This window comes from Prenolepis imparis, unplaced genomic scaffold (genome assembly GCF_030444845.1).
Source record: "Prenolepis imparis isolate NDT839.2.m4 unplaced genomic scaffold, iyPreImpa1.0 SCAF_10, whole genome shotgun sequence".
NCBI classification, from domain to species: Eukaryota; Metazoa; Arthropoda; class Insecta; order Hymenoptera; family Formicidae; genus Prenolepis; species Prenolepis imparis.
The window spans coordinates 16,824,385-16,850,931 of NW_028141168.1; the positions used below are offsets into that span (position 1 = coordinate 16,824,385).

The 26,547-nt window shown below is 32.8% G+C and overlaps 2 protein-coding genes across 4 annotated transcripts in view; one reads left to right on the forward strand and one right to left on the reverse strand.

Annotated features, from left to right (window-relative positions):
- Positions 1–1,750: 1,750 nt before the first annotated feature.
- LOC145941326 (methyl farnesoate epoxidase) lies at positions 1,751–4,724 on the forward strand. Its single transcript, XM_083047411.1, has 8 exons — positions 1,751–2,028; positions 2,220–2,517; positions 2,859–3,047; positions 3,113–3,299; positions 3,370–3,484; positions 3,760–3,940; positions 4,013–4,272; positions 4,372–4,724. Exons 1-8 carry the CDS (start codon positions 1,944–1,946, stop codon positions 4,551–4,553), a joined length of 1,497 nt encoding a protein of 498 aa, XP_082903537.1. The 5' UTR covers positions 1,751–1,943; the 3' UTR covers positions 4,554–4,724.
- A 1,581-nt stretch (positions 4,725–6,305) lies between these two features.
- Positions 6,306–26,547, reverse strand: part of LOC145941325 (guanine nucleotide exchange factor for Rab-3A) — a 36,232-nt gene continuing 15,990 nt past the window's right edge. For 2 of the 3 annotated variants that reach the window (XM_083047410.1, XM_083047409.1), the window contains exons 2-9: positions 9,910–10,277; positions 9,365–9,653; positions 8,788–9,036; positions 8,296–8,534; positions 7,520–7,903; positions 7,239–7,341; positions 7,066–7,132; positions 6,306–6,812 (exon numbers count right to left, since the gene is read on the reverse strand). In XM_083047410.1, the coding sequence (XP_082903536.1) occupies positions 6,733–6,812; positions 7,066–7,132; positions 7,239–7,341; positions 7,520–7,903; positions 8,296–8,534; positions 8,788–9,036; positions 9,365–9,653; positions 9,910–10,250 (1,752 nt within the window). In that variant the 5' untranslated portion in view covers positions 10,251–10,277 and the 3' untranslated portion in view covers positions 6,306–6,732. Of the gene's footprint in view, positions 6,813–7,065; positions 7,133–7,238; positions 7,342–7,519; positions 7,904–8,295; positions 8,535–8,787; positions 9,037–9,364; positions 9,654–9,909; positions 10,278–16,540; positions 16,890–26,547 lie in introns of those variants that run through there. The other variant, XM_083047408.1, reaches the window with a different exon arrangement.

Here is a 26,547-nt window from a genome sequence, read left to right on the forward strand (position 1 = left end):
ATTTTAATTAATTGCAATTATCTTGCGTCCTTGAATTATAATAATTCAGTTTGCTCCAAATAACATTTAATTACTATATTTTATATAACTGTGTTTTTTTAAAAATATAATTATGTCTATTTATAAATGTTAGGTCTATATAAAAATATATCCTTGGGAAAATATTTTTCAATTTCTCATTGCACTGTGATGCAAGAACATTCAAATCGTTATAACAAAAAAAATCATCTCGTGAAATCAATTTTTGCTTAATAGAACGCAGATCGTTCAGCGAATAACGTCAATTAATAATTGCATACGGAAAAGAGTCGCTCCTGTTTCTTCCAATGATTATTAGTGTTCGCTCCCCCTTTTCTCTCAACATAGCTGGCACACAATCATTCGTCATACGTATGTTACGCGACTTCGCGGTCATCTATTGTATACCGATAGAGGCCAAATTGCTTTGTACAATTTTTTTTGTCTCTCCGCTGGACGTTTTATCGCTACTGAGCGCCAAGATGCAATTTACCATCGCATACTGCGATTTTAGAATGGAAACCCCGGAATCGCTGATGGTCATCGTTTCCTCCTCTACAACATTATTATAATAAGAAAATTCATTATAATAAAAAATTAATTATAATAGAAAAATCTTCTATAGGAGAAAAATGCTAAAAGAATACACTTAAAAAATGTTTAAATAAAAAAAATCTTTCTTCAAACTATTTACGTCTTATATTTCAATAAGAATATTGCAAACATCAAGTCAACGTCGATATAAGCAACGTGCGAAGGATATAGTTTATTAATAAGTTTATTAATAAACTGCCAATACCTAACAGTGTCAACAACCCGCATACTACGATTCGGCAATTGAACCGAGTAATCGCAGTCGAATTAAATCGACGATTTTAAATGGCTCGCGGCGATCGTTATGTCGCGATCGGTTCGCTCGATCGTTCTCGTTTCGATTTGACGTGGCACATTAGATGGAAGAGGTCGAAGGGAGACAGATATCGATGCGAGTCGGGGAATAGAGGAGGAAGATTGATCGGGGATCGCACGTGTGTCGAACACGAAATCGTAAACACACTATTGCTCCGGATTCCGGCGCCGAAATGAGAGATCGGAGCGCTTTGATGTGGGCGCGTTTTGATTGGAAATTGTACTTTACGATTCTCACATCTGTTCCTTATAACTTCTCCATCATCACGTAGCACCGCTATAATCATCGATATTAGCAACGATCCAATATATATATAACATAGTATTTCTTCGAATGATTTTTATATGTCTATATTTTTTTAAGACACACATCTCTGCAAAAGTACTTTCTCATATTTCTAATCGGCCTCGCAAACTTAAAATTAATACCGGGTTGGATTTTACCAATAAAAAACGCACAACCACCAAAGTTGCTCAACACTCATGATAGTGTTTTGGTAAAAATAAAAAATGTTAATAGCCAAAGTGCGTTGCATAATGTACAATTTGAAACATTCTAATTATGACAAGTGGTCGCAAAATAGCTGGTTACATAATACAAACAAGACAAAATATAAAACTCGCAGAGACTAGTGCGAAAGGTGTATGTACACCTGCAACAGGAATATGTATGTACAGGTCTATAGTCATATATACATATACGATCTCGGAACAACCTTGAGCCTGAAGCCCTCTTGTCTAATATGCTAGTGAAAGGCAAATTTTCTCATGTAACGGAATTTCAGTCGGACCCATACAGTTCCGATTCGTGCCAGTTGGCAATCTGATGCGCGACAATCACTTCAATCGATTGATATGTTCATCGTATGTTAGATTTACTTATTCGTCCGAAAATATCTCCAATTTATTTTGTTCTCGAAATTTTTCTTTAAAATGTAAAAAGATCTTATGTGTTAAAAATCATTTTTCGACATAGCAATATTATTTCTATTGTGTGTTAAATAACAAAAAAAACAATGTGGTTTGTAATCATTTGTCTGGCGATAGGATTTACGATAAAAATCCTGCACAACTGGCGACGACCATCAAAGTTTCCTCCAGGTAAATGAAATTATTTTATTAAATAATAATAATAATAATATTTCTATTGCGAAAGATTATTATTTAATATATTGTAGAAATGCTTTCATTATTTAAGATAATGTTTCTATTTTGATTTGTTCGCTGCAATATTTTGTATCGACATAAAATTTGCTTAGATATATAATATAAGGCAAAATGTTTTATTCGAGGACCCCGCGGCCTGCCACTCGTAGGGAATATACTTGACGTAAAACGCCTGGTCGATGAGACAAAATTTTATTCTCATGCTTGGTGTCGTCTAGCCGACACTTACGGACCCATCGTCGGCTTGAAACTCGGCACAGCCGAACCGATGATTATTGTTTCCGATAGGGATGCCGTGGTCGAAATGATGGGTCGATCTGAATTCGACGGTAGACCCCATGGATTTATATATAAACAACGAACAGGGGGCGAGCGAAGGGGTGTAATATTCACTGATGGCGATATCTGGCGAGACCAAAGAAGGTATTTTGATTATTATATCAAAAAAGCTATATAATTATTTGTGTAATTTAATTTAAATATATAAAAAGTGCCTTCTGTGTGAGATATCTATTAATATCAATCTTTCTTTATATAATAAAAGAAAATTTCCATCCTGCATTAATTTTGATTATTATGTATATTATCTTTTAAATTGTGCAATAACTTTTATTTAATAATTTTTTATACTTTTGATAGTTTATAAAATATTTAAAAAATATGTAATTTTATTTTTGAAATATTGTTAAATCACATTCTTTTGCGCGCTTTGTATAAAATTAGAAAAAAATAGACCAGATTACAACTTGTTACAAATTATTCAGATTTGTCTTGAGAACATTAAAAGAATTTGGATTCGGGAAAATGGCGATGGAAGATATAATATTAAACGATGCAGTTTCCTTAACCAACATAATAGAATCGCTGGCTAAATCAGGATCCATTACAAACTTACACGATATTACCTCCATAGCAGTCCTTAATAGTTTATGGACGTTAGTGGCTGGATCGAGGTATAATATTTGAAGTTACATGCCATTAAGTTCCAAAAATAACTTATATAACATATTAATCGTAGATTTGACTTGACTAAGGAGAACCCAAAATTAAGAGAAATTTTATCAGTGTTAAACGATCTTATCAGGAACAGCAATGTCACCGGCGGTATATTGACCAATTTGCCTTTTTTAAGATACATCATCCCAAATTTTAGCGGATTTACCGAACTAAATCAGAGACTGGCACGAATGTCACAATTCTTTAGGGTAGTAATATATTACTCCTAGCGATATTATTTTCTATTCATATATATACAAGACATGTATTTTGTTTCAGAATGAAATAGCGAAGCACAAACAAACTAGAATGCACGGCGAGTTTAGAGACTTTATTGATGTTTACCTAGCGGAAATGGAGCAATCTAATAGCTCGATTATATCGTACTTTGACGGTATACAATGTTTCACACAATAAAAACACAAATTTCAATATTTGTTGTACTTTCTGTATATTATATCATTGTATATATAATATAAATCATAAAGACATAATAGCATTATATCAAAAAGTAAAAAACAGTATTATTTAAAAAAATAGCTTATTTTAATGATATAGTAATAAATTGTAATAATATGTATTAAAAATTCGCAAGATAAAAAACTGTGCAACTAATGTGAATATAATGCAAATATAAAACATTGCATTTCAGAATATTCTTATTTACAGAGGAACAATTAATTAGCGTCGTGAAAGACCTCTTTAGCGCCGGTGTAGAAACGACGAACAACACAATTGGCTTTATAATAACGTATCTCGCGGTGAAGCAAGATGTGCAAGGAAAAGTACACGAGGAAATTGAGAGAGTGCTGGACAAGGAAATTCTACCTCGTATAGCGGATAAAAATCGGTATATATACGATATATATTATTCATTCGCAAATATTGTTTTGCATAGATAAGTAGCCGCGAAAATTTTCAGACTGCCATACTTGAGTGCAACGATAGCGGAGGTATCGAGACTAGCGAATGTCGGCCCTACTTCAATTCCTCATCGAGCAATGATCGATTCTACTCTACTCGGCTACGAAATAAAAAAGGACTATACCTTATTGGCCAATTTCAGAAGCGTCCATATGGACGAAAAGCATTGGGGCGATCCAAAAGAATTTCGGCCTGAAAGATTTATCAACGGTGAAGGAGAATACGTCGAGGATCCCTGGTTAATGCCGTTTGGCTTAGGTATGAAGAAAAATACGCATGCATTCTTCGTATAATATATAAAATATATATAAAAGAGAGAGAGAGAGAGAGATTGTAATAAAATTAATGATAAAACAGGTCATAGAAAGTGTTTGGGCGAGATCTTGGCGAGAAACAGTGTGTTTCTGTTCACTGCGTGTCTGCTGCAAAAATTTCAGTTCACGTTATCTCCGGAATATCCTCATCCTAATTTAGACGGCGTCGACGGCTTTACAATTGCACCACCTGATATCTGTGTTAATGTTATCAAAAGAAAATAATTATATTTCTCCTTAATATATATGTGCGCTATATTAATATTATATATTAAAGTAAAATCTGTAACATTATACAATATATTAACAAATGGATAATGTATACCTAATTTAATAATTTTCTAATTTTCTGCGAAAAAGTAATTAATTAATAAAATGCAATTAATAAAGAGAGAGAGGGAGAGAAAATTTTTTAAAAGAATTGTAATGATTAGTCATCACACACATTTTTGCAATGGCGATAATTTATATTTCATTTTTAAATACATGTTTCTACCTCAAGAAATGTTAGAAGACTATTTACACATTTGATATACAATTAACACATTTTTTCTATTCACAGAAGAAAACTGCTTACAAGAAGTCTTTTTCTACGTCCCTCGTAACAAAGGAACGTCATTCGTTTATATCGTTGGCCACAATTTGTACGCTTGGCATGAGTTACATAATTCACAAATTATTTTGCATATTTTTACTCACTGTCATAGCGAATAAAGATAAATAATGGAAGACAACACATAGTCAAAATGAGAACTAATAAATCAGAGCATCGCTTTATAACAATCGAAATAACTATTCATCTCGATCATTTTTGTAATTTAATATTTCAAATCACATATCAAGCGAATTGTTGCAGAGATTATTTACCTCGAAGAATCGATTAGTTTATATCGCGATTCAAAATTCAAAATAGAAAATATAAATATTTTCGTAATAAACAAAATATATAATAGATATATTTATATATACAATCTCTGAAAATACATGATTGACGTAAATGTCAGTCTTGATTGACATATTAACGTAATCTCTGTCAAAGAACCTATACTTTCAACATGCCGTGATTAATATTTGTAGAGTATAGAAACAAATGTTCCGTACAACCGGACGTATAGAATGATTATGATAAATGTGTAAAAGTATTATGAGACATGATATAGAAGTTTCGAGTCCTATGTACATATACACTAAAAATTTGGAGATTCGTATGGTCCACACAGATGTCAATCTCTTTCCTAAGAGTAATAATATTGAAAGTATATATAGTCATCATGATCCAACAATGAGTATAACTAGATTTAAATGACAATTTTACAGTCTCGGGATTCGGTATAAACACTAAAGAATTTTAATAAATTGATAATTAATAACTAATATAATTAATGAAAGCCATTAATAGAATCGGATTAACGCGACGTATATACAAACCGATAAATTAATAAAACAAAATATGTATAACCAGGACGACTCATTAATACGACATCGATACGACAAATAAAAAAAAATTAATTTATAACATAAAATTTAAATATAAATAATTCACAAGCACTGAATTTTTTCTCTTCGATGTTAATACCGAACCACGACGAAATGTAATTTTATATAGTATGATTATAATGTGATTGTTAACCGTTAACTATCTCATGGAATAAACGTCAATAGATTCAAAATTGTTGTTGAACGTTGTAATTCACGACGTGAATTTAACGATAAGTTCGACAATGTTCAGTTAAACTTGAGAAAACATGATACAATATCTCTCAAAAATCTCTTCTATTATTTACACTTTTCATATAGGAGAGCCATCCGTAATATCTGATCCGCATGTCAAGATCATTCACAGCCTTGTAATCAGCTTCATTGTCGCCTTTGTTTAACTTGTTCGCAAATATAACTAAACCTAAGATCTGCCACAGAGGACATCAATATTTCGAAGAAATTCATACGCGGCAAAAATGACGCGCTTCTTTTACTGGAACTTAGTGTCAAATCTAATCCTGAGTTATATAACTTTCTGTGTGTAAAGATGTAGAAAAAAAGTTGATGTAGCGAGTTAATTCATCGATCGCTTTGTGAGATATTCAAAAGAAAAGCAAGATCAATGAATAAATTATTTTTTCATAAATAATATAGCCTCTTCAACAACATGTAAATTTCTTGGAAACATCGTTATCGTCAGAATTATTTGACAGAATTAGAGAGAGAATCTAAATATCTCAGAAGTGGTAGTAAAAACCTACCATCTTTGCTAGGCGAAAGGCCGATGATCGACGAAATCGTCGCTAAATTCTATCAATTTTTTTTTTTTTTTTTTTTGCACAATCTACGCACGATTGATTCTATTCCCAAAAAATCTCTGGCTAGAATTAATTCGAGACTAAATAACATCCCGTCTGCGCGTACCTCAAGATGACAATGCCAGACCCAATCGTGCGAAAACCATTTCCTTTCTTAGCCGCGTGATTTCCCAATACACGTCATGAACTGAAAGGGTATATTACAAAATTCAATTACATAATTATTAGCATTAATAGAGAGAGGTATTTTTCAATTTTTCAATTTTTTTACAATTTTCAACATTTTACATTTCCTTGTTAATTGTGAAATTTAAACAATTATTATTAATTTTTAGTGCATAATTTTCTGATTCAAACTTTACTCTCTATTATGTATTATAATATAAAATGTATTTATTATTATATATGTGATATATACTTTAACTTTAAAAGATACTTACCTGAGCTTTTGACGAGGCCGCGCTCGACGTATCTCAGATAATTAAGAAAATCGCACACTGCTATAATCTGCAATATAAAACATAAAATCCCTTACAAAGCAGGATCTTTTATAATATTAAATTATAAATTTAATATAATATAAAATTAATTTAATTTAATCATTAAAACTTACTCGATTGCGACAGATTTGCGAAATGCAGTACCATTGATTCTCTTGGTCACCAAGCCGCATACGATAATGACATTGCCGTGGTGCCTCTAACAGTGCGCATTTTCTGAAATTAAAATATTATCGCTATTTTTATAAAAACATTTTATATTTTACCGTAAATGAGAACCTTGCAACGTTGTTACAATATAATTAAATATGCATTTCGAAAACTTTGTCAAAATATTTACAACTGTATAAAATGTAATGTCGAGTATTTTAATATACGATATGTGAGGACGTACTTGGGGAAAGCCAGTTTTGTTTTGTCGTTGACCGCCTCGATAAAAATAATGCCGTCCAGAACGGCTTGTCTGACTTTAGTTCCCAATTCTTTATTAGGGAAATCCAGACACAAGTCGATATCCTCCCTAAATACCCTCGCGACGAAGGAATCGCTCTTGTCAACACAAGGATTCGCTTTCCATCTGAGAAACTCTGTATGCACTCTCGGATCTACTTCCAAACCAAAGTCTTTGCATTCCCTTTCTCTTTCCTTTTCGCGTTCCCGCTTCCAATCCCTCTCGAGAATTTCCTTGTCAGTCGGTAATGGTAGCCTTTGCTCCTTCACCGGTGAATCGGGCGGAGAATTCTCGCGTCCGTATTTTAAATTAAAATGCGACGGTGATCTGCACCAAAATTGCAAATTATAATATTTTTAAACGAATTATTAATACATCTCATCTTGCAAATATAAATGTAAATGATAAATAACTGTTTTAAATTATTTCCGATATCAAACATTAGCAATCTTTCAATAAATTTGTAATTCCTATAATATTACAAATAATTAATATAATTTTATCTTACAAATTATAATTACTTTATAAGCACACAATTAATTATTTGTTAGAAATTATGAGCAATTTTATTTTTTTTTAATTATGGCACGCAAGAATGCTTCTTCTCGATGAACAAACAAGAAATATAAATATTATTCAGATTTATTAACTCTTCTATATTTAAAATACATAGAATATTTTTAAAAAATTATAAATCTAATATAAAAATTGATTATTACCTTCGATGTTTCTTCGTAAAAAGGCCCTGTTGACTTTCCTCCCCATTACTGAGACGACCCTTCGTATCGATTTGAGGATGCAAATGGGGATTGGGCCTCGACGGTGTGGATGTGAGCACCAAAGTTTTCAAAGCTGCTACTTCCGCCGCGAGCACTTCCGATTTCATGCGACTTTCCTCTAGGAGACGCTCCGCCGTTGCCTGGCGTACATTAGCTTCTCGAACCATATTATGTGCCTCCTAAAAACACATATCTTATATTAAATAAATCCGAATCATTCAAACATGTAACCATTAAAAATAACAACTGTTTTACCCAGCTTTTAAAATCTCACATAAATCGATAGCTAAATTTTTAACGCTTCAATATTACATCTTTTATGTCATTAAAATTTAAAAATGTTTATATTTTTTATTTTACATGTATATATGTATAAAAATATATATTATTTTTTTCATTTTTCTCTGTTTGACAAATATAAAACCGACTAACTTGAAAGAGACTGGCAGTGAGTTCTTCGAGCTCGGCCTCTACATCTTGCCTGATCCGCGAGAGTCTAGCCACTTCCTCGTCTTTCAGTTTCAATTCTTCATGAGCCCTTTTAAGTTCTTCCTGCAGCTTCGCCACCGCGTGCTCTTTTACTTCGGCCACTGCTCTTTCCCATTGCAGCGTGGTAGGCGATGGCGGGCTGCTGCTTTTTTTAGGAACGCACAGTAATTCTTGCTTCGATGATACTTCCGACTAAAATCATTTTCACAGACATTTTTGTTATACATGTACATTTTTTTCTTATATATATGTATATATTATATTATATTATATTATATCTATTTATTTGCTCGTTAGTTGGCCTTTCACTATATTCCATTATTATTATTTATTGCGTTGCATTATACGAGCCTTTTTGTCTTTTTGATATGTATATATTGTTTTTATTCTTTTATTCCAAGAAAAAAAAACAAATTTCATTTTAATATAATATACACTTTCAGTGAGAATATATTATTTTGTTAATATCACTTTTTATTCTTATATGTCAAGAATGATCAAAGACGAAAAATAAAATTACCTTAGTATCTTTAGGAAGAGAGAATCTCTTCGAGGATTCGTGGGAATTGTCATCCTTTGTCGAGTCTGTATCGATTTTTTCGTTGCTTGTTTCTTCCGCAGATTCAGCTGCGTTCAATCGAAAATCCAAGGGTTTTGTATGTTGACTTGTAGACTCCAAAACTTCCAAGTCGTGAGATTTCAGCTCGCAAGATTTTACCGCCTTCTTCTCTTCCAATGGATTTCGATGTCTCGATAGAACACCTTGTAGTTTTTCGTTGTACGTGAATAGTGGAGCGGTTTTGGTTGAACTAAAAGTAAAAATCACAAAACACATATTATAATTTTTAATAATATACAATTCATATTTTTCTATCGTAATGAAATCATCACATAAAATATTTTTTCGACTTTTCTTTCTTTGTGTATTTTATTAGTTTTTATTCAAATTATAATATAAGCTATAGAGATCCTATTGTATGACTCTGGAGTATTATACTATAAAATATACTTTATAAAAAAGCAATTTTTACGTCGAAAGTAGAAAAAATCAATGCTTAAACGCACCTATCACCTAGGAACTTATCATCCTCATCGAACAGACTAGTGGGTTCTTCGTCTTCATCCTCGCGTTTAGCGGCGTATCCGAAAAGATCGGTGGCTGCTCTCGCGAGGTCTGATTTAAGGATCGGATGAGGCGGATGTAACGTCGCGCCGATCGAACAATCAGCCTCATCCGTGTAGAGCTCATCCTCGTCCGTGGTGTATTCCTCGTCGCCGGTTGTCCCGGTACTTCCGGCCCTTCTGTGCTTTGTCGTGAGCGGTCGATAGGCGTATTCGTTCGAGCCGGAAACCGACTCGTTGGATTCCATTGACTCCGGCTGCTGCTGCTCCTGGACCTCCTTCATGACGCCTTACTGTGGCCGGACTTCAAGCTGGAATGTTCGACGTCTCGCTTATTTCAGGAATGACACGCAGCAATTTTCTTCTCATGAACTTCGTTTTTTATTACGAAATACAATCCCATTTTTTATATTTCTTTTGAAATATAATAACAATCTATAAACATTGATACAACTTAATCTTGAACAGCAAAGAATTATATAACTTCGTAATGTAACGTTAGAAAACCAAAAGATTCAAATAATTATTTCTAAAATATATAGGTAATATATATTATATTATATAAATTATATAATTAATTTTTATTATATTTATCTAATTATTTATAAAATAATTATTTAAAATTAACAGATACAGCTAAAAATTTTCTCTCGGGTTAAAATATAATATTTTAAGCGATTAGAGTTACATAATATGTATTTGTTATATTTGCAAAATGGTATTCATTCAATTTTGCTCTTAATTTTATAATCCTAGATGTACGTTAACGATATTGGAAGTTGTGAAAAGCTCACGGAAATCTTACTCGGTTTGAAGCCCTACACAAAAATCCTTATTTTATAAATAACTCGCAAATTTCATGTTTGCTTTGCATAGGCAACGCACGCACGCACTGGCTCATTACGTAAGCATACTTTGGGAAATTTAAGCTTATTAACACGTCAAATATAAGCCTATTTGCGACAGTCATTACTGCGGTAATCGTAATAGATTGTCGTGCGAAAATTTAAATTGTGACAGTCTCGAATTTTTTACAAATATTTCGCAAAGTAAAAATGTGATTCGATAAACTAATAAGGATACAAATAAATGCAATTAATTAAATCTGTTAATATAAATGTAAAACAATCTACATGTTACGTTACATATAAAATTAAGACTAGATCGAAAAATATACTGTCTCTATTAAATTATCTTTCCAACTGGGTACGTGTGTATGCGTTTTCCGACTACTCTAATATCCTCTAACCACTCTAATGCTTGCAGATACCATTTGAGATAATGAAAAGGAACGAACTCTATCGTGCTGCACGCATGTTCTTACGTCATTGTCCCATATCTCTCGTGTACATAATACTTAAAAAAGGATATGTCCACTCACACACCCTCTCGTAAATCAAGAGCAATTAGGAAACCCGTAAAATTTCTATTTTCATTGTATATTGCTAATGTCAGCCTATGTCTCGAATGGCGCTGGCGCTAAAAATGCGATAATAATATCCTTGTAAAGGTGATTAAATGAAAATCCCACATGTGTGTCATTACTTCTTTCATTAAATCATTCACAAATACAACGCGTTTTTAATTAAGACTCCAATTTTACTTTCAATAACAGGCCTATACTTGTAACCGCATATTTCATATTCTAATAATGCAGTAGGCAAATATGAGTAAACTTCCGGTTTAATTTCGTAGAATAACGCTAATTGCCGTAAAAAATATGCGGAAGAGTACGCAACTTGATTTGCATGCATCCATCAAATTATTTTAATCGCTGCAGAGGCTGCTACTATTTTCTGCGAGCCTCTCTATAAATTTAAAAATTATATTCTCCATCATCAAACGATAAAATTTGATAGAGAAAAAAAAATTACTGCGAATAAGAATACCATGTACAATTCTAATGTCTATAATTACAATTTATCTCTTGCTCGTTTCTTTCCTTTTCACACGATTTACCATAAATAGGTCATAATTTCTACAATGTCACGAAAAACAATACTAATTACTATTTGGATCTTCAAGAACATCGCGCGTGGATTGTCTTCGCATATTCTCACGAGAGAGAGAGAGAGAGACGTTAACAATGTAGCGCAACCAATGCCGCGGAATCCACGAGGATGATTTCCTTGGGGGCTATATAAGGGTCGCGCGAGAATTACATCACGGTTAAACCGTGATCGTGCAAGAAAACGGCGAATGGTACAGCCGGGTACACGTTACGCTTATGCGAATACATCTCGCTGATGTATCATCACGGGTCAGAACCACGCGATAACACACAAGTCAGACATGTATATTTTCTTAAATATTCTTTTACTTTAAATTTCCTACAAATATTTAATTAGGCAAACATTTCATAAAAATCAACCCTGTGTGCATGGAGTGTATTTAATTAGAGAGAGAGAGAGAGAGACAGAGAACAATTCGTATTATTTTATTTATAATTCAGTAATGGCGAAAACTAACTAACGTAACACACATACGTAAAGTGCGAAACCCAACATCTGATTCATATCGTTTCGCGTCGACGAGACTGAGGTAATCCCGCGCTTAATGATAGTTAGCACAGATTGGGAGGATCAAGAGGCACAATTAACGTTTATGGAAGGCGCATCGCGCGTTTCCTGCTAAAAATTCCACGATCCGCGATAAAACTCCTTAGATATACGGCCCTGGCCTTGCGCTCTTTCTCTCTCTCTCTCATGCCTCGTGTGTGCTAGTTACATACACACGGTATCTCTGAATCGACGCGGTATATTTCAGAGGTGTGGGTACCTACCTATCACTCACATCCGTGAGATGTGTACGTTAACACACACATAAGCGAACGCATAAGCCGCGTGCGACCGTGTACCAGTCGCAGAATACTTTATGAACAGCGAAAGACATCACGAACCGTGCTCACCCCGTGTTTGCTTTCATTCCGTCCATGGAATATAAACGAAGAAAGATCTTTTCTTTTCGTCGTGAGATCATCGACATTTTTGAAAGGCGGGAATGAGAGGACTCGCATGAAAGAACGCGAAACAGGGGTTGAAATTATTTTGAATTTCTACGTTATTCGAAATAAAATTCAATAGAAACGTGACGATTAATTTAAAAAAATTATTTCTCACACACGCTAAAATATAGGGCTCGAACTCATCGAAATTCTACTGCCTCGAATCATCGATGTGAAATCTTTGGAATTAATGAGTCAGAGTTTTCAAATAAACTTAGCGTGGGCAAAGCTAAAGTGCCAGATGTAAGTTGGTGCTCTCGCCATGTTATAGTCTCTTCCCATCTGATCTAGGAGTGCGGATAAATATTTATCGGAATCCTTTTACATATATGTATATCCGTTTTTTCGCAAACGACGCGATTGATATTTTATTTATGAGATAAATTCTACTCATTTAATAATTATACTTGCTCTCTTTCCCCAATTCTCTCTTTCACAATATTATAAATAAACAATATAATGAAAGTATTACATGAATAAGTTATCCATCTTCAGTCAAATTGAATACTAAATTGAATAGGTCACGACGATATAAATATTTGATATTTGTCGAGAGATATGCAGCAACATAGATAATTTCAAATGCCAAACTGAACCTATAATCTGAAAAGCTGATAACTCAGATAATTAATTGTGCAAACTTTGTTACTCAATCAAAAGATCAAGAGGATCAAGGTGTAATATAATAATAATGTTGGAATCAAAGATACTTGTGCCTTGAAAATTATATTAGAAAATAGGCCTCAATCACGTGACCTAGATGCACACATATAACAGAGGCATAATTTAATTTCCTGCTCACTAGTATAGTCACGCCTGCGGAGTTAAGTAGTCTATTAAGTTAAATTAACGTAAATTCGCAATAGTAGTATTTACTACTTACTATTGATAACTGTACATTATATATATTCATATATATACATATTTATACATATTTTTATCAATATCTAGATACTAGATGTTAACTGTAAATTGCTATTCGTAAAAAAATTAAATTTCTCCATTAAATTAAATATAAAACAATTTGCAAAGTCTAATCTTACCACATAAATCTTTGATAAAATAATACAAAGTTGCGAAAATATGATGCTACCGTAAAGCAAATGTGCGAAAAAATTTAAACGCGAAATACAAATTGGAGCGTGTATCACTTTACACATCAATGCACTTTGATTTGACACCTTGCACAGGTGCACCTCAAAATTGCGCGATACGTTTTCTTTCCTACTGAATTAATTATCATGCATTGATGAGAGATATATATAATTACGTGCTGAATAATATATACGTAACCTTCAGCCCAAATGGAATTTATATCTATATAACTGTATCTCTTTTTATCGGTAATGTACAAAGTTCACGACAAAGTTTTCTCCACATTTTTGTGCAACGTTTATCGATGACGCATACTATACTATACATAATGTCATTATTTCACTTTTCCGATGCACGACATATTCATTCGTTGCGTCACACGGTTGACAAACGTAACTTTTTTTCGTTTATGTATATACAGCATCATATATTCCCTTTTGTTCTTAATTACACATCGTGTAGCACGGAAGCTACAATATAGGACATTATATAGCGTCCAATTGTAAGATCGACATGCCGCTTCGTGAATGATATAGTGACAATAGGACGGATTAATCCATCCAGCAGTGTTTCGCTTCGTAGCACCATGGCTGACAATATCGTACTATCGTATAATTCATACAGTATTCATGGTCTCGCGATATACTACGTTCACGAACGATAATACGGTATTTAACGAAAACGGTAAAGATAACAATATTATTACTTATTGATTAGCGCGAATATTATATTCTACGTACTACGTAGAATATAAAATTAATAAGAGAACTAATAATAAAAAATTGAACATATACTATGTATAATTAAATGCTTTATAATTAACTATTATTTACTAATTTTAATTCTACGTATAATTGGATTGCTTTTTTAATATTAATTGTGCAAAATTCTCTGATATAATATATTTAAGAACACGTATCTATCGTATATATATGTATTTCAACCGAGTAATTATTTAATAAAACACCCGCGTTTTATCTCGCGGCAATAACAAAATTCACCGCAATCAGTTATTCAACAATTAAACGCTTAGGAAACAAACTAATAAGGGGGGAGAGAAGATAAATGAGGAAATGCGTTATCGTATATTGATATCTGGTTTCCATTTGATAAACGAAACACCCGCTCAACACAATGCGATTACAAACAGGTAAATAGAACGAGCGGAGGGACCGATGCGAATAAAAACGAATAAATTACGCAAATCCAGCGATTAAAATGTGCAATGTAACAATGTAGCGTATATTAAACGCGCTGCTACGATTCATTTCTCTCTTTCTCGACTCATATATATCCAGTGTTTGCTGTTATCTAAATAAAATTATATAGATGATCATCTAGATGAAATTTTGGCGTTATCTTATCTTTATATAGATAATAAAAAAATGTATTATCTATATCTGCATCTTAGATAAAAAAAAGTGTTATCTTTACTAAATTATCTAACATAATATTCAGATAATTTGATTTAGAGTTTCATAGCACATGAAAATATTTTAAGTAATAGAACTTGAGCAGTAAACGATAAAAACTTATAAATAAAATTATAAATATATTTTTATATCTATAATTTTCATTTTTTTATTTTACATTACATTTTTTAACTGTTTACATAAGCGATTTTAAAAATAATATTATCTGAAAGTTATCTAGATGAATCGTCATATAATTTTATCTTTTATCTATATATATTTAAAATAAAATCATCTTTATCTTATCTAACAATAAGATGAATTTACATATTTTTATCTCATCTTTATCTAGCTAATTTTAAAATGATCTAAGCACAACACTGTATATATCTGAAATCAACTTTTGGCAACAAATGAGAATTGCATATTCTATTTACACGAATGAAAAAAATGACAAATGGAAAAAAAATTCATTCTAGGAAAATATGCTCAAGTAATTTTCTATGATATGCTCTATCAATCAAACGGTCTGGCCAATCGGAGAATGAATTGCTATCGAGAGTCGAAGGTCAGATTTCGCCAGATTCGATATTTGTCGCAAATTGCAAACGATAGGATTTCTGCGATTGCTGAAACGAATTGACACGCGCGTAATATATGGTCATCTCGTGAAAAAGACACCGATATTGCTATTGTAACAAGTAAAAATATACGCGGCAATAAAAATGTCAAATTCATCGCCAATGCAATATAACATAGGGAAAATTTACTGGGTTCGTTTATAGGTTTATTGTATTCTCCAAATCCAATTTTTTTTTATTTGCTCCAAAATTAGACGATTTAAATTCAACAAACAACTGTATCCTCGCATGTCATTTAGTCTTTAGTTGAAAAGACACGAAAATTGAAATGACGTCGCAAAGATACGACAGGCACAGGATAAAGAGTATCTCTGTTGTGAGTTTGATTACGATAAACACAGAAGCGCGTCCCGTCAAGAACGTCAGACTGATATGTTGTCAGAAGCAGAGGCAAACTGACATCAAGTTTCCAGCGAGCGTACCTTGCGAATGGAATCCTCTCGGTGCGCCTTGTCAGCAACATTCGTGACGTTATTTCCAGTATAAAAGATGATCAATCGTGCAAGAGACAATTACGAAGTCAATGGTAGACAAAGGCAAAACCAACTTCCGCACAAGTGTGACCGAATCCGCGCTTCGCGGCGGTTCGACGCGGACTGAACCTACTGACGGCTTCCTCCCCCACTCTCGGAGATCTGCTAATAATCTCTTTCCCCCTTCACTTGGCATCGCCATGATCATCATCCTCTTCGCCGTACATCATCAACCTGCTGTGACGATCCAAGATCCAAGAGAGAAGTTACGTTGTGCAACTGCGATGTACATTCGCAGTAGTATAGATCAATGATATAGTGATTCAAATATAGACTCGTCGAGCTAATTGAAGAATCAAGTGCAAGAGAGAATTCCACAATTTGTAAAGTTCATTTTAGGTAACGCAGCTTTAAAAATTATTCTTACTCTTATTTTATTTTTTTCTATTAAATTTCTCCTTTTCTTTATCTCGTGATTAATTTTTTCGAAAAAAATGCGTAATAAAAAAATTATTATCTTTGAAGAATGATTTATTCATATCTGTTTTGTTTAATTTCCGAAAAGATGCGTCATCGATCGATCATATCTCACGGATAAAATCAACAATTAGAATCATTATCCGTTTCTACTCGTACCAGCACGGATCGTTTTTAAGTGTCTTTTTCTACTTATTCAGGGAAGAATCGGGGACTGCTTGTTTTTCTCGCGGAATATTACAGACGCGTCATTAACTGGCTATATTTTTATCTAAAGTGTCAAACGGTTGTTCATTTTCACTTATCATTTATGTTTAGCGTTTTATTTTCTTTTTCTTTCTCTCTTTTTTTTCTGATTACTTATCCATTTGATAACACTTCCTCTCACGCCCAGTTTTCGAAAATAACACATCCCTCTTATACCTATTAATGTTCGAGTAGGCCAGCTAGCCGGTTAATTATAGAATCGGTAATTGAGTTTGATAGAACTCAATGAGATAAATGTGACCCTTGATTCACGACGACCTCTGTACATCGTGGCTAAGAACATTAATAATAATCATCTACTGGTTTTTCCTCCTACGCGCATGTTGAACATTAAAGTACGTAATTTGCTTTTTCCAGGAAGTATGAAAGCTGATATTATTCCACATAAACTTACATTATGATTATCATCATGTATAGGAAATAATGAGAAGATAATAATAGAAGGATTTTGTTAGTCTTTTTTTTTGCGTATACAAAAATTTTTAAATAGATATATTGTGCTCTTGCTCCGACATTTTAAGACTCAGTTAGCATTAAAAGCAACGTTAATATCTTCCACAATGCTTTCCAAATGATGATTGCATTGCAAGAGCAATTGACAATTCCTTTTACAACCGTCGCAACCGCGATGCATTGTTCGCTGCATCGCGCAATTCTGACTTGGCGGTGAAACCTCCACTGCATATCCGGTCGATAATAAAATTGCACTCGCCAAATTAAAGTTTCTTATCGTGCCATTTTTAATCGAAATTTTTAATTTATAAGTCTAATTTTTATAAATAAAAGAGCCGTTTGTTTCGAAAAAATTGATGCCAGAATATATAAAAAGAAAATGGTCACCAAAGAAGAGAAAAAACCTTGTCGTATAAAATTTATCCAATTTTTCCACAGTGAAAGTTTGTTAATGAAATTCATAATTACACTGTGTTAACTTTCATCAATGGATGGAAAGTTTTTAACGAATAAAGTTTTTAGACAAGAGAAGAAAAAGGTAAAAAAAAAATTCATAAACTCCAAATTGTTTAATGCGAATAAGATTGTTATTAATACTTATTATCGAGTGAATTTTACTCTTTGTCTTCCGACTAATCAAAGGAATAAAATAAGTTTCTTTTCATAAAAAACGAGGAACTTTGCGCTGTCATAAAATTCTTCGACAACAGTCACAATTTCTTATTAAAAGATTTTTTAATTGAAATATGTTTCTGAAATGTTTCGTCGCAAGCAAGAATTAATATTGAGATTGAGATGCCTGAGAAATTTGAAAGAACTGCGAAGATCGCTATTCTTTACGTACATGAATAGATTTGAATATATATATATGTTTATATATATGCATGAGAAGTTATTTTCGATTATTTACGCATGATTTCGTCACTTTCGAAGCTAATTTTGCCTCGACGAAGACGCATCGAAATGTATATGCGTACATACATGAGAAATATAAATTTTTTTATAAAAACAATGCGACAGAATTCGTACACGAAATTTACGATGCCGAAAAATTTTCATAAAACTCTAGGGAGTATCTCCCATACGACGGTGAAGCTTGAAAAATTCATGCTTGGGAGTTAAACTATGCGGCGTCTGAATTGTCTGTAATATTTCAGCAGCGGCTGCTGCTTGTATTAAATTACATCTTTCAATATTCATTTTCTGTGCTCTACGACGAGAAACATAAGACTGAAAAAAGACGCTTGTTTTTAATCAATTGTTTTCATCCTTTGCATCTTTATTAAACACACTCGCGAAAAAAGTCATTACTTATAAATTAATATATTTTATGTCAATTTAAATTTCACATCTTTTATCTGATTTAAAGTAAATATTTTTATAATCCAAGTTATTTTGATAAATTTTGCCTTTCTTTAAAAATATATAACTGTATATATTAATTATATTGTACACATAAATCTTCCAATCAACGAAAATTTTATAGAAATTATTTTCAAACATTTGTGTGTAAATAAATAAATATTTATGTGGTGCGATTAATTTTATCGATTTCATTATAAAAAATATATTACACGAAAAGAAATCAATTTCTCTTGCATGATGAAACGTTATGAATGAACGATTAGATATGAGACAACAATGAGAGACAATTGCTTTATATTCCTCTATGCCAACCATTGTCTGACAATCCACCCTAAATAAAGTCTCTTTTAATCAAATGATCAATTCCTCTTGAAATCATACAAAGGTAAATATAAAAGTATATACAGATGAAAAATACTCTATCTTGTTGAAATCTTTAGTTCCAATACTAAGATGGGGTAATATTGGCAATACAAGCCTATGCGCGGTCGTTAGGGCGCTCAATAAAACCTAAGACACATTTAATTATGTCAGTATATATTAATTTAAAACATTTTTTTTTTTTTTATAAAATGTTTTTTCTCTTACAAAAGCGTACGTTTCGGTTTTTTGGGCCATCTTCAACGCATTGAAATTAATAAAAGAAAATAAAATTCAAAGTAATTTTAACGGTAGCGGTTAATAAAATTGGAGTTCGCCGTCATCACCGCAATTCGCAATCGTATGATTACAGAGGTTTATACTTAATTCGATATCGGAATGCAATGTCGTTTGACGTTGAGATTGATCGATGACAGTATGATGTGTAAAATAACAATTTCGGAATGTACCACTCCAAAGCTGGTCGGCCATGAAGTAGTGTCAAAATTTGTTGTGACGGTCTCCATAATGAGAGCTGGTAAATAAAGTTTCAAAGCTTATGTTGAGGGGGGAGAGTCATCATGTCAGACTTCATAAATAAGTTACTTACAGTCGGCATGTGTACGAGTAAATCTGATCTTCGCAATCGTCAAAACATCTCACTATTTCAGATGTGTGTATTGACAGTAAAAACTTTGTTGGAATTAAAGGCAGACACAATCAGTCCGATCATATACAATAAATTGAAATGTCCTCGTTAACGATAAACAAATACGGACTGTAGTTGGGTATGAGATGTCAATATGTGTATATTTTTTCCAATATGTGTATACTTTAGTTCCAATTTCTAATGTTATTTTTCCATAATTATCGATGGAAAAAGATAAGTCGGTGCACGAGATCCCCCCTATATAATTTTCCCAGCTTATTTTTAAACGCCCAGTCGATGCACCTAAGTCTGTAGCTTCGTGTAAGAATTCCATACGCATACGCGATATTACATACATAGGTGGCTATATACCGCGACAGTATAGCGCAGATCATGTGTAGATACATACTCTCACGTTCCCCTCGAGCCGTGACCTGACTGTGCACACGCGAGCCATAGTGAATTCCATCGAGCAAAAGGGCCCCCCGTATGCAACCGATGCCTAGGGTAGTGTTGTTAGGTGGGTCACAAAGAGCAACTGCCCAGACAATGGACGAGCCGGTAGTATAATGAGTTTATTATTTTATTATGACGGTCTCTCTCACTCTTTTCGTGTCAACGAACTCACTCGCAGCTTCCTAAGAAGAATATATAAATATGTATAATATTTAATAAGCGATCATCGCAAATGTATTCAGTTATTAACTTTAAACATTTCATATAATTTTTAGAAGACAAATTGTGGAATGTAGAGATAAGAGCTAAACAATTTTCTTATGTATAGAATTTAAAAATACTAAGCAGAATTACAGAACGCACTAAAAATATTTATATGTATATCCAAAATATTACAAGATTATATAGATGATGTAGAATTAACCGATTATTTTTTATAGTATTGTTTTTTAGTAAATTTTTTTAGCACAAATATCTCGGAAGATTATTTATTAAATTTATTTTCCAATTTCACATTTTAAAGATTAAGCTTCGAAACAAAATTTTATTTAAAAAGTAAATTTGTATGAACGAGAAATAATATATATTATTATCGATCTATCTTAATCTGCAAAAAGCCGCTCATTCATTGATAAACAGTTTAAAAATTATCAGTATATTCAAAATTTTGCGACATCTCTGTAACACAATATTAACAAAAATAATAAAAAATTTTATTACAATATATCAATTCATATAATTATGATTTTTTAATTATAATATACATATATAATACACACACACACACACACCGATTTAAGCATCGTATATAGATCGAGTGGGATAAATTCCTCTGAGAAAGTGCACTCAAGCGAATCTATTCCGCTTCAAAGAGCGTAAAACGTCATATGATGCATGAGATTCCACGTGCACAACCGTGGGATCGTTATGCGTCCTCGTAAAATAATATTTAAAATCACGTAAGTGCCTCTGATTTATGCAGCGTACTAACTAGAATTATATATATGTATATTCGAAAGATTTCAGCCTAAGTCATACATACATAACGATCGTTTATAAAATACATATACATTTTTAATTATAACGTTAAACGTTGAATAAATATTTTCCTGGATAAATTATATTATCGTTGATTGATCGATCAATGTTTTCGATCAATTAATATTTATTGTGTATATTCCAAGAACTTTTTGATTGCATAACAATCACTGTTTTGTCAATAGTATGATAAAATGAACGTCGATGTTATCAGTATGTACAAGCTTATCAACAGATGTCTGATCAGCAGAAATATTGATATTTTTTTTGAGACATATATATATATATATATATATATATATATATATATAAAATAAATAAAAGTTTTCTTCATATATTATATAATCGAGAAGAATATCGACGAAAATCTATATGTATATTGATATATCGATAGTGCTATATCTTCTTTCAACGACAGCTTGATCTAGCGGTGATAAATAACTGAAAGATTCAGAGGTATTTTTCACTACAAACGCACGTCGCACTTCCGACTGGACGTGATAAAGCATACGAGATTTATGCAGCTAACATCAGCATCTCTCTCTGCATCCTCCGCATTGCAGTCGCAGCGTTTTTATCTTCTACCGCGAATGCACATGCACGTTTACTTTATCTGAAACGAGAGATAGATGTGCAACTTTATCGCGCATCTCTTGTAGAAAATTCTCGCAAAGCTAATTGAAATTAAAACGGAGTCTGCAATCTAATCGCGCACTCTAATTGTATTGGCAGCCATAAATGTGTACGACACAAATCAAAATATGTATGAAATGACTCGAAACGAGCCGTTTGACACTTCTATTAACCGTGTTGAAACTTATTTTTCGAAAAATACTCTTTCATACATGCATCTATAACTGCACTTTCACTTTTGATCGTTTAACTTCTCGTTGAGTTTCAATAAACTCGCCTTATAATACAAATATGTGTTTTAAATATTTACTCTTGCTAATTTAAAACTAAACTTCTCCAAAGAATTTCAATAACATCCTACACATTATTAAAAATCAAAAAATTAGAAAATAATTACTAAATAAGATTTGAAATAAATTAGACATTAAAAAGACATTATATGGAATCAAGTCTACTCTTCGGAGTGAGCTCAATCTTAAGTCGATCGACAGGAATATGAAATGACACTCTGCTTAAATAATTTCGTCTTCTCCAAACCATATATTGATTAAGGGAAAAGTTTCAAATCCGAGAGAATAAGGATTACCTAAGTTTCTACAGGTAAGGGGCAGCGTCTAATTAAAGCAACGATGATACGATCGTGATTGGGTGCCTCTAGGACTGCCTCGAGGATGCGGATCACCCCGTTCGCTTCTCCCCGGTGCCGTCGAACCGGCGGAATCCAGCGGAAACCGGTACGACAGGTTCCACGGTCGGTGGTTACTCGACGATGTGCAACTTCCTAACTCATAAACGAAATAGCTCTCGTGTACTTGCCCGTAAAAAATTCCTAAGATGATCGCAAACGCTTTTCTTCGCGGACACGCTGACGCGAGTACGTGGATATACGCGAGATCGTTCGCCCGAATACTCCATTTGTTCATTCAACCCGTGGGATCCGGTACTCGCCGATGCTACAAACGAGTACAATTTGTCTCTGCGTGAATATACAAAGAGCCGAGAAAGCAGAATTTTTGGTGAAAACTATAGTGGCTAAAATGGTGAAAGTGTTCCCATAACAAAAATTGGGTAAATGTGGGATAAAAGAAGAATCTCGTAAATTAATTTCGCAATAAAATTACAAAAGCGTTAATATATCAAAATATGAAACGTTAGTTTAAAAATTCGACGCGTGGTTTGAGCATTGATAATTACAAATTAATGTAAAATGAGAGCTATACGGCTTTCTACTTTTATTCTGAGCTAAAGTTAAAAAAAGAAACGAAGAGATAGTTAGACATATTAATAACTAATACATAGTTTAATCATAAGTAAGAAATAATGGATTAATTCTAATCAAGTCAGTTATTATAAAATAATTATGGTTTCTCCTAAGGACAATACATAATTTAAGGAAAATATATATATAATAGAAAAATCTGTATCAAATATAATGGAAAAATCTGTATCAATATCAAGTGCAATAATGCTAAAAAAAAACTTACAACCAAGTTATACATCACGACACGGAAGCAGAAATGAATATATTTGCAATGCAATGTTGAGTTGTAGAAAAAGTGATTAGTTCCGCCTCTCTAGCTAATGACTAGTCATTTACGCCTCAATGCTTCTCGGTTATTCGTGCTAATTAATGCGTATATTATACATGTGTGTGACTATTCTTTGATAAAAGAGACAATATACGCATTATACAAAAATTTTCGTTCACGTGTGCCATCGTTTCGTACTTTAAAGAGCGAGCGTTGCATATAACATCACATGACATTATAATTATATCGTCCAATAACCAGCGTGTTGTATATATATCTTGTCAGATCGCTTTATAAACATGAGAGCGCTTTATAAAAAATTATATATATATAGATTAGAAGCGCAAGGTCGCATCTCTCTTTCTCTCGAACTTTCATTGCAAACAACAACAATATCCGTCGTCATTCTGTGATTCCGTTATCGTCAATAATTCCCATACGCACGTGAGAGAGATCCATATGTGAGACCGGTTTTCACTCAACCGGTTTTCGAAAATGCGACGCATTATGAAGCCAGTTGACGGAACAATCGCGAATCGTAATCGCTTTTTTTTCTCTCTCTCTCTCTCTCGGTAAAAAGTGAATGAAGAGAGTATCCTGTAAGGCGCGAAAAATTCGCGTTAATTTACTTGATCCGCATTTGCGTGAAAAGCGTTTACTTATAAACGGGAGAATGTGTGTCCAGATGACTATGATAACTATAATTGCTTAATTATATCTCGTGCCACAAAATATGTAATTAGCCCTCTCTTTCTCTCCAGTAATCCTGAATAAGTGTACAAAGCAAATTAATTGCGAGCATCACTGTGCACGTTGCATCGCACGCGCTTTTCTCTCTTTCTTTCTATTGTGTTCCTCTCATCTCGCTTTTTATTCATCGTGTTGGTACGTACCATGTCGCGAGTTTTCAAGATTACAAAAGTTGCCTAGGTCTTTCTATTCTGTTCTACTCATGCATTGTAGTACAAAAGACTCGTGACATTTTAGAAGAAGTAATACATTTAAATGCCGTTTTCCGCGGTCTCTTTCATTGTAGAAAACTTAAAAAGATTTTAAAAAGAGATAACACACTGTCCAACAATTTTGGAAACATTTCTTTTTTTTTGTACGTGCTTATATTTATTTAATTTTGAAAAAATGACGAAAATTACAGAAATATTAAAAATGAGAAATAATATATTGACGCACGACAGATTGAAAGACTCGACGAGCTGTCAATTTTCCAAAATCTGCGTTTTCCGGATCAGTGAGCGCAGCAAATTAATTATAACTAAACGCGCGCATCCAACTGGTAAAATATACATGTATAATATAAAATGATTATTATCCTCTTTAAATTTAATAATAAAAAAAGGAATTATTTATATTGGATAAGAGAGTGCAGTGTTTGTAACGTGTGTTGTACTCATTTTAAAAGCACTTTCCGAAAATTGAAAGCTAATGATATTTTAAAATTTATTACTCGTAAAGGCAAACCTTAGTGCACACACACACACTTTGTCAAGATGATTTGCAACTGTCTTGAGAATATTTCACCAACCCTGAGATTCTCTAGCGGCGCTTTAGAAAGGCTGACAAAGTCTCGCTTGACGCAAGAGCAAGTAGAACGACCCACTCGAATAACGGCATCCGGGATTTCAGGGCCGTACATTGATACGAAAAAAAAAATGTATTACTCCCCAACCTGCATTACTTTTTCGATCGTAGAGCAATATCGTAACGCGACGGAATAGTTTGTTATATAAGTGAAGCTGTATTTAATAAGAGAAAAGAAAAGGAAATCTCTCTTAAAGCCTTCTCTCGCATACATAATTTTCTCTATCTCAGATTAGTCTTTACAACTGCTTGTATATCGTTTCGTAATTAATTTACAGCAAATACGAATTAAACCTACTCCATTTAACTTAGGAAACGAATATCAGCATTTCCAGATGTAGAATTCACGCGTGCGAAAGAGATGAACTTGCGACAAGTATTATTTTCTTTTCTAAATTGCGCCAGAATAAAATTAAATAAGAAAGAAATACAGACTAATCACTTCTAAAGCAATAAAACAGTCCTTATAACTTTCACGTAATTGTGGTCCAAGTCACGATCAAATTTCGCTTCATCATAATAACCGCTTATTGAGTAACGAAGATATATTTCATTTGAACACAAATAATTTCGTAATTTTATAGAGATTTTTCAAGAGTCTGTTTATTACGCATTTTTATTGTATACTCTATGTACGATAGAGAAGTGTCTTTCAAAGTATTAATATGTACCGATCATTTTTTACGCTTTAAATAACAGCGCAATTAAAATTACTTATTAAAGATATAAAGCAAGTGCAGCGACTTCTGCAACCTGACTTTTGCATTTTTTCACTGACGACGATTACACGGGCATTAATTATATTTTGTTAGATTTCTTTAAGCATCGTCTAATTACGCGATAGTGAAACAATGTAATTAAAATGATGAAAAATATGTTTGTACGCTTTAATTGTATTTAAATTTTCGCAAAATATTTTAATATATCATGTCATAATGTAAATTGGAGATTAAAACGTTTATTCATTATTTTATCTATATATAATCTACAAAATGTATCGTTTATTCTGTCAAATCTCTATACGTTACTTGGTGAAACGCATTATAAATTACATGCTTCAAGAATTACTTTACATCAGAGTTCCGTATAAATAGCATGATAAATAAACATGTATACTTTCTTCTTAATTGATA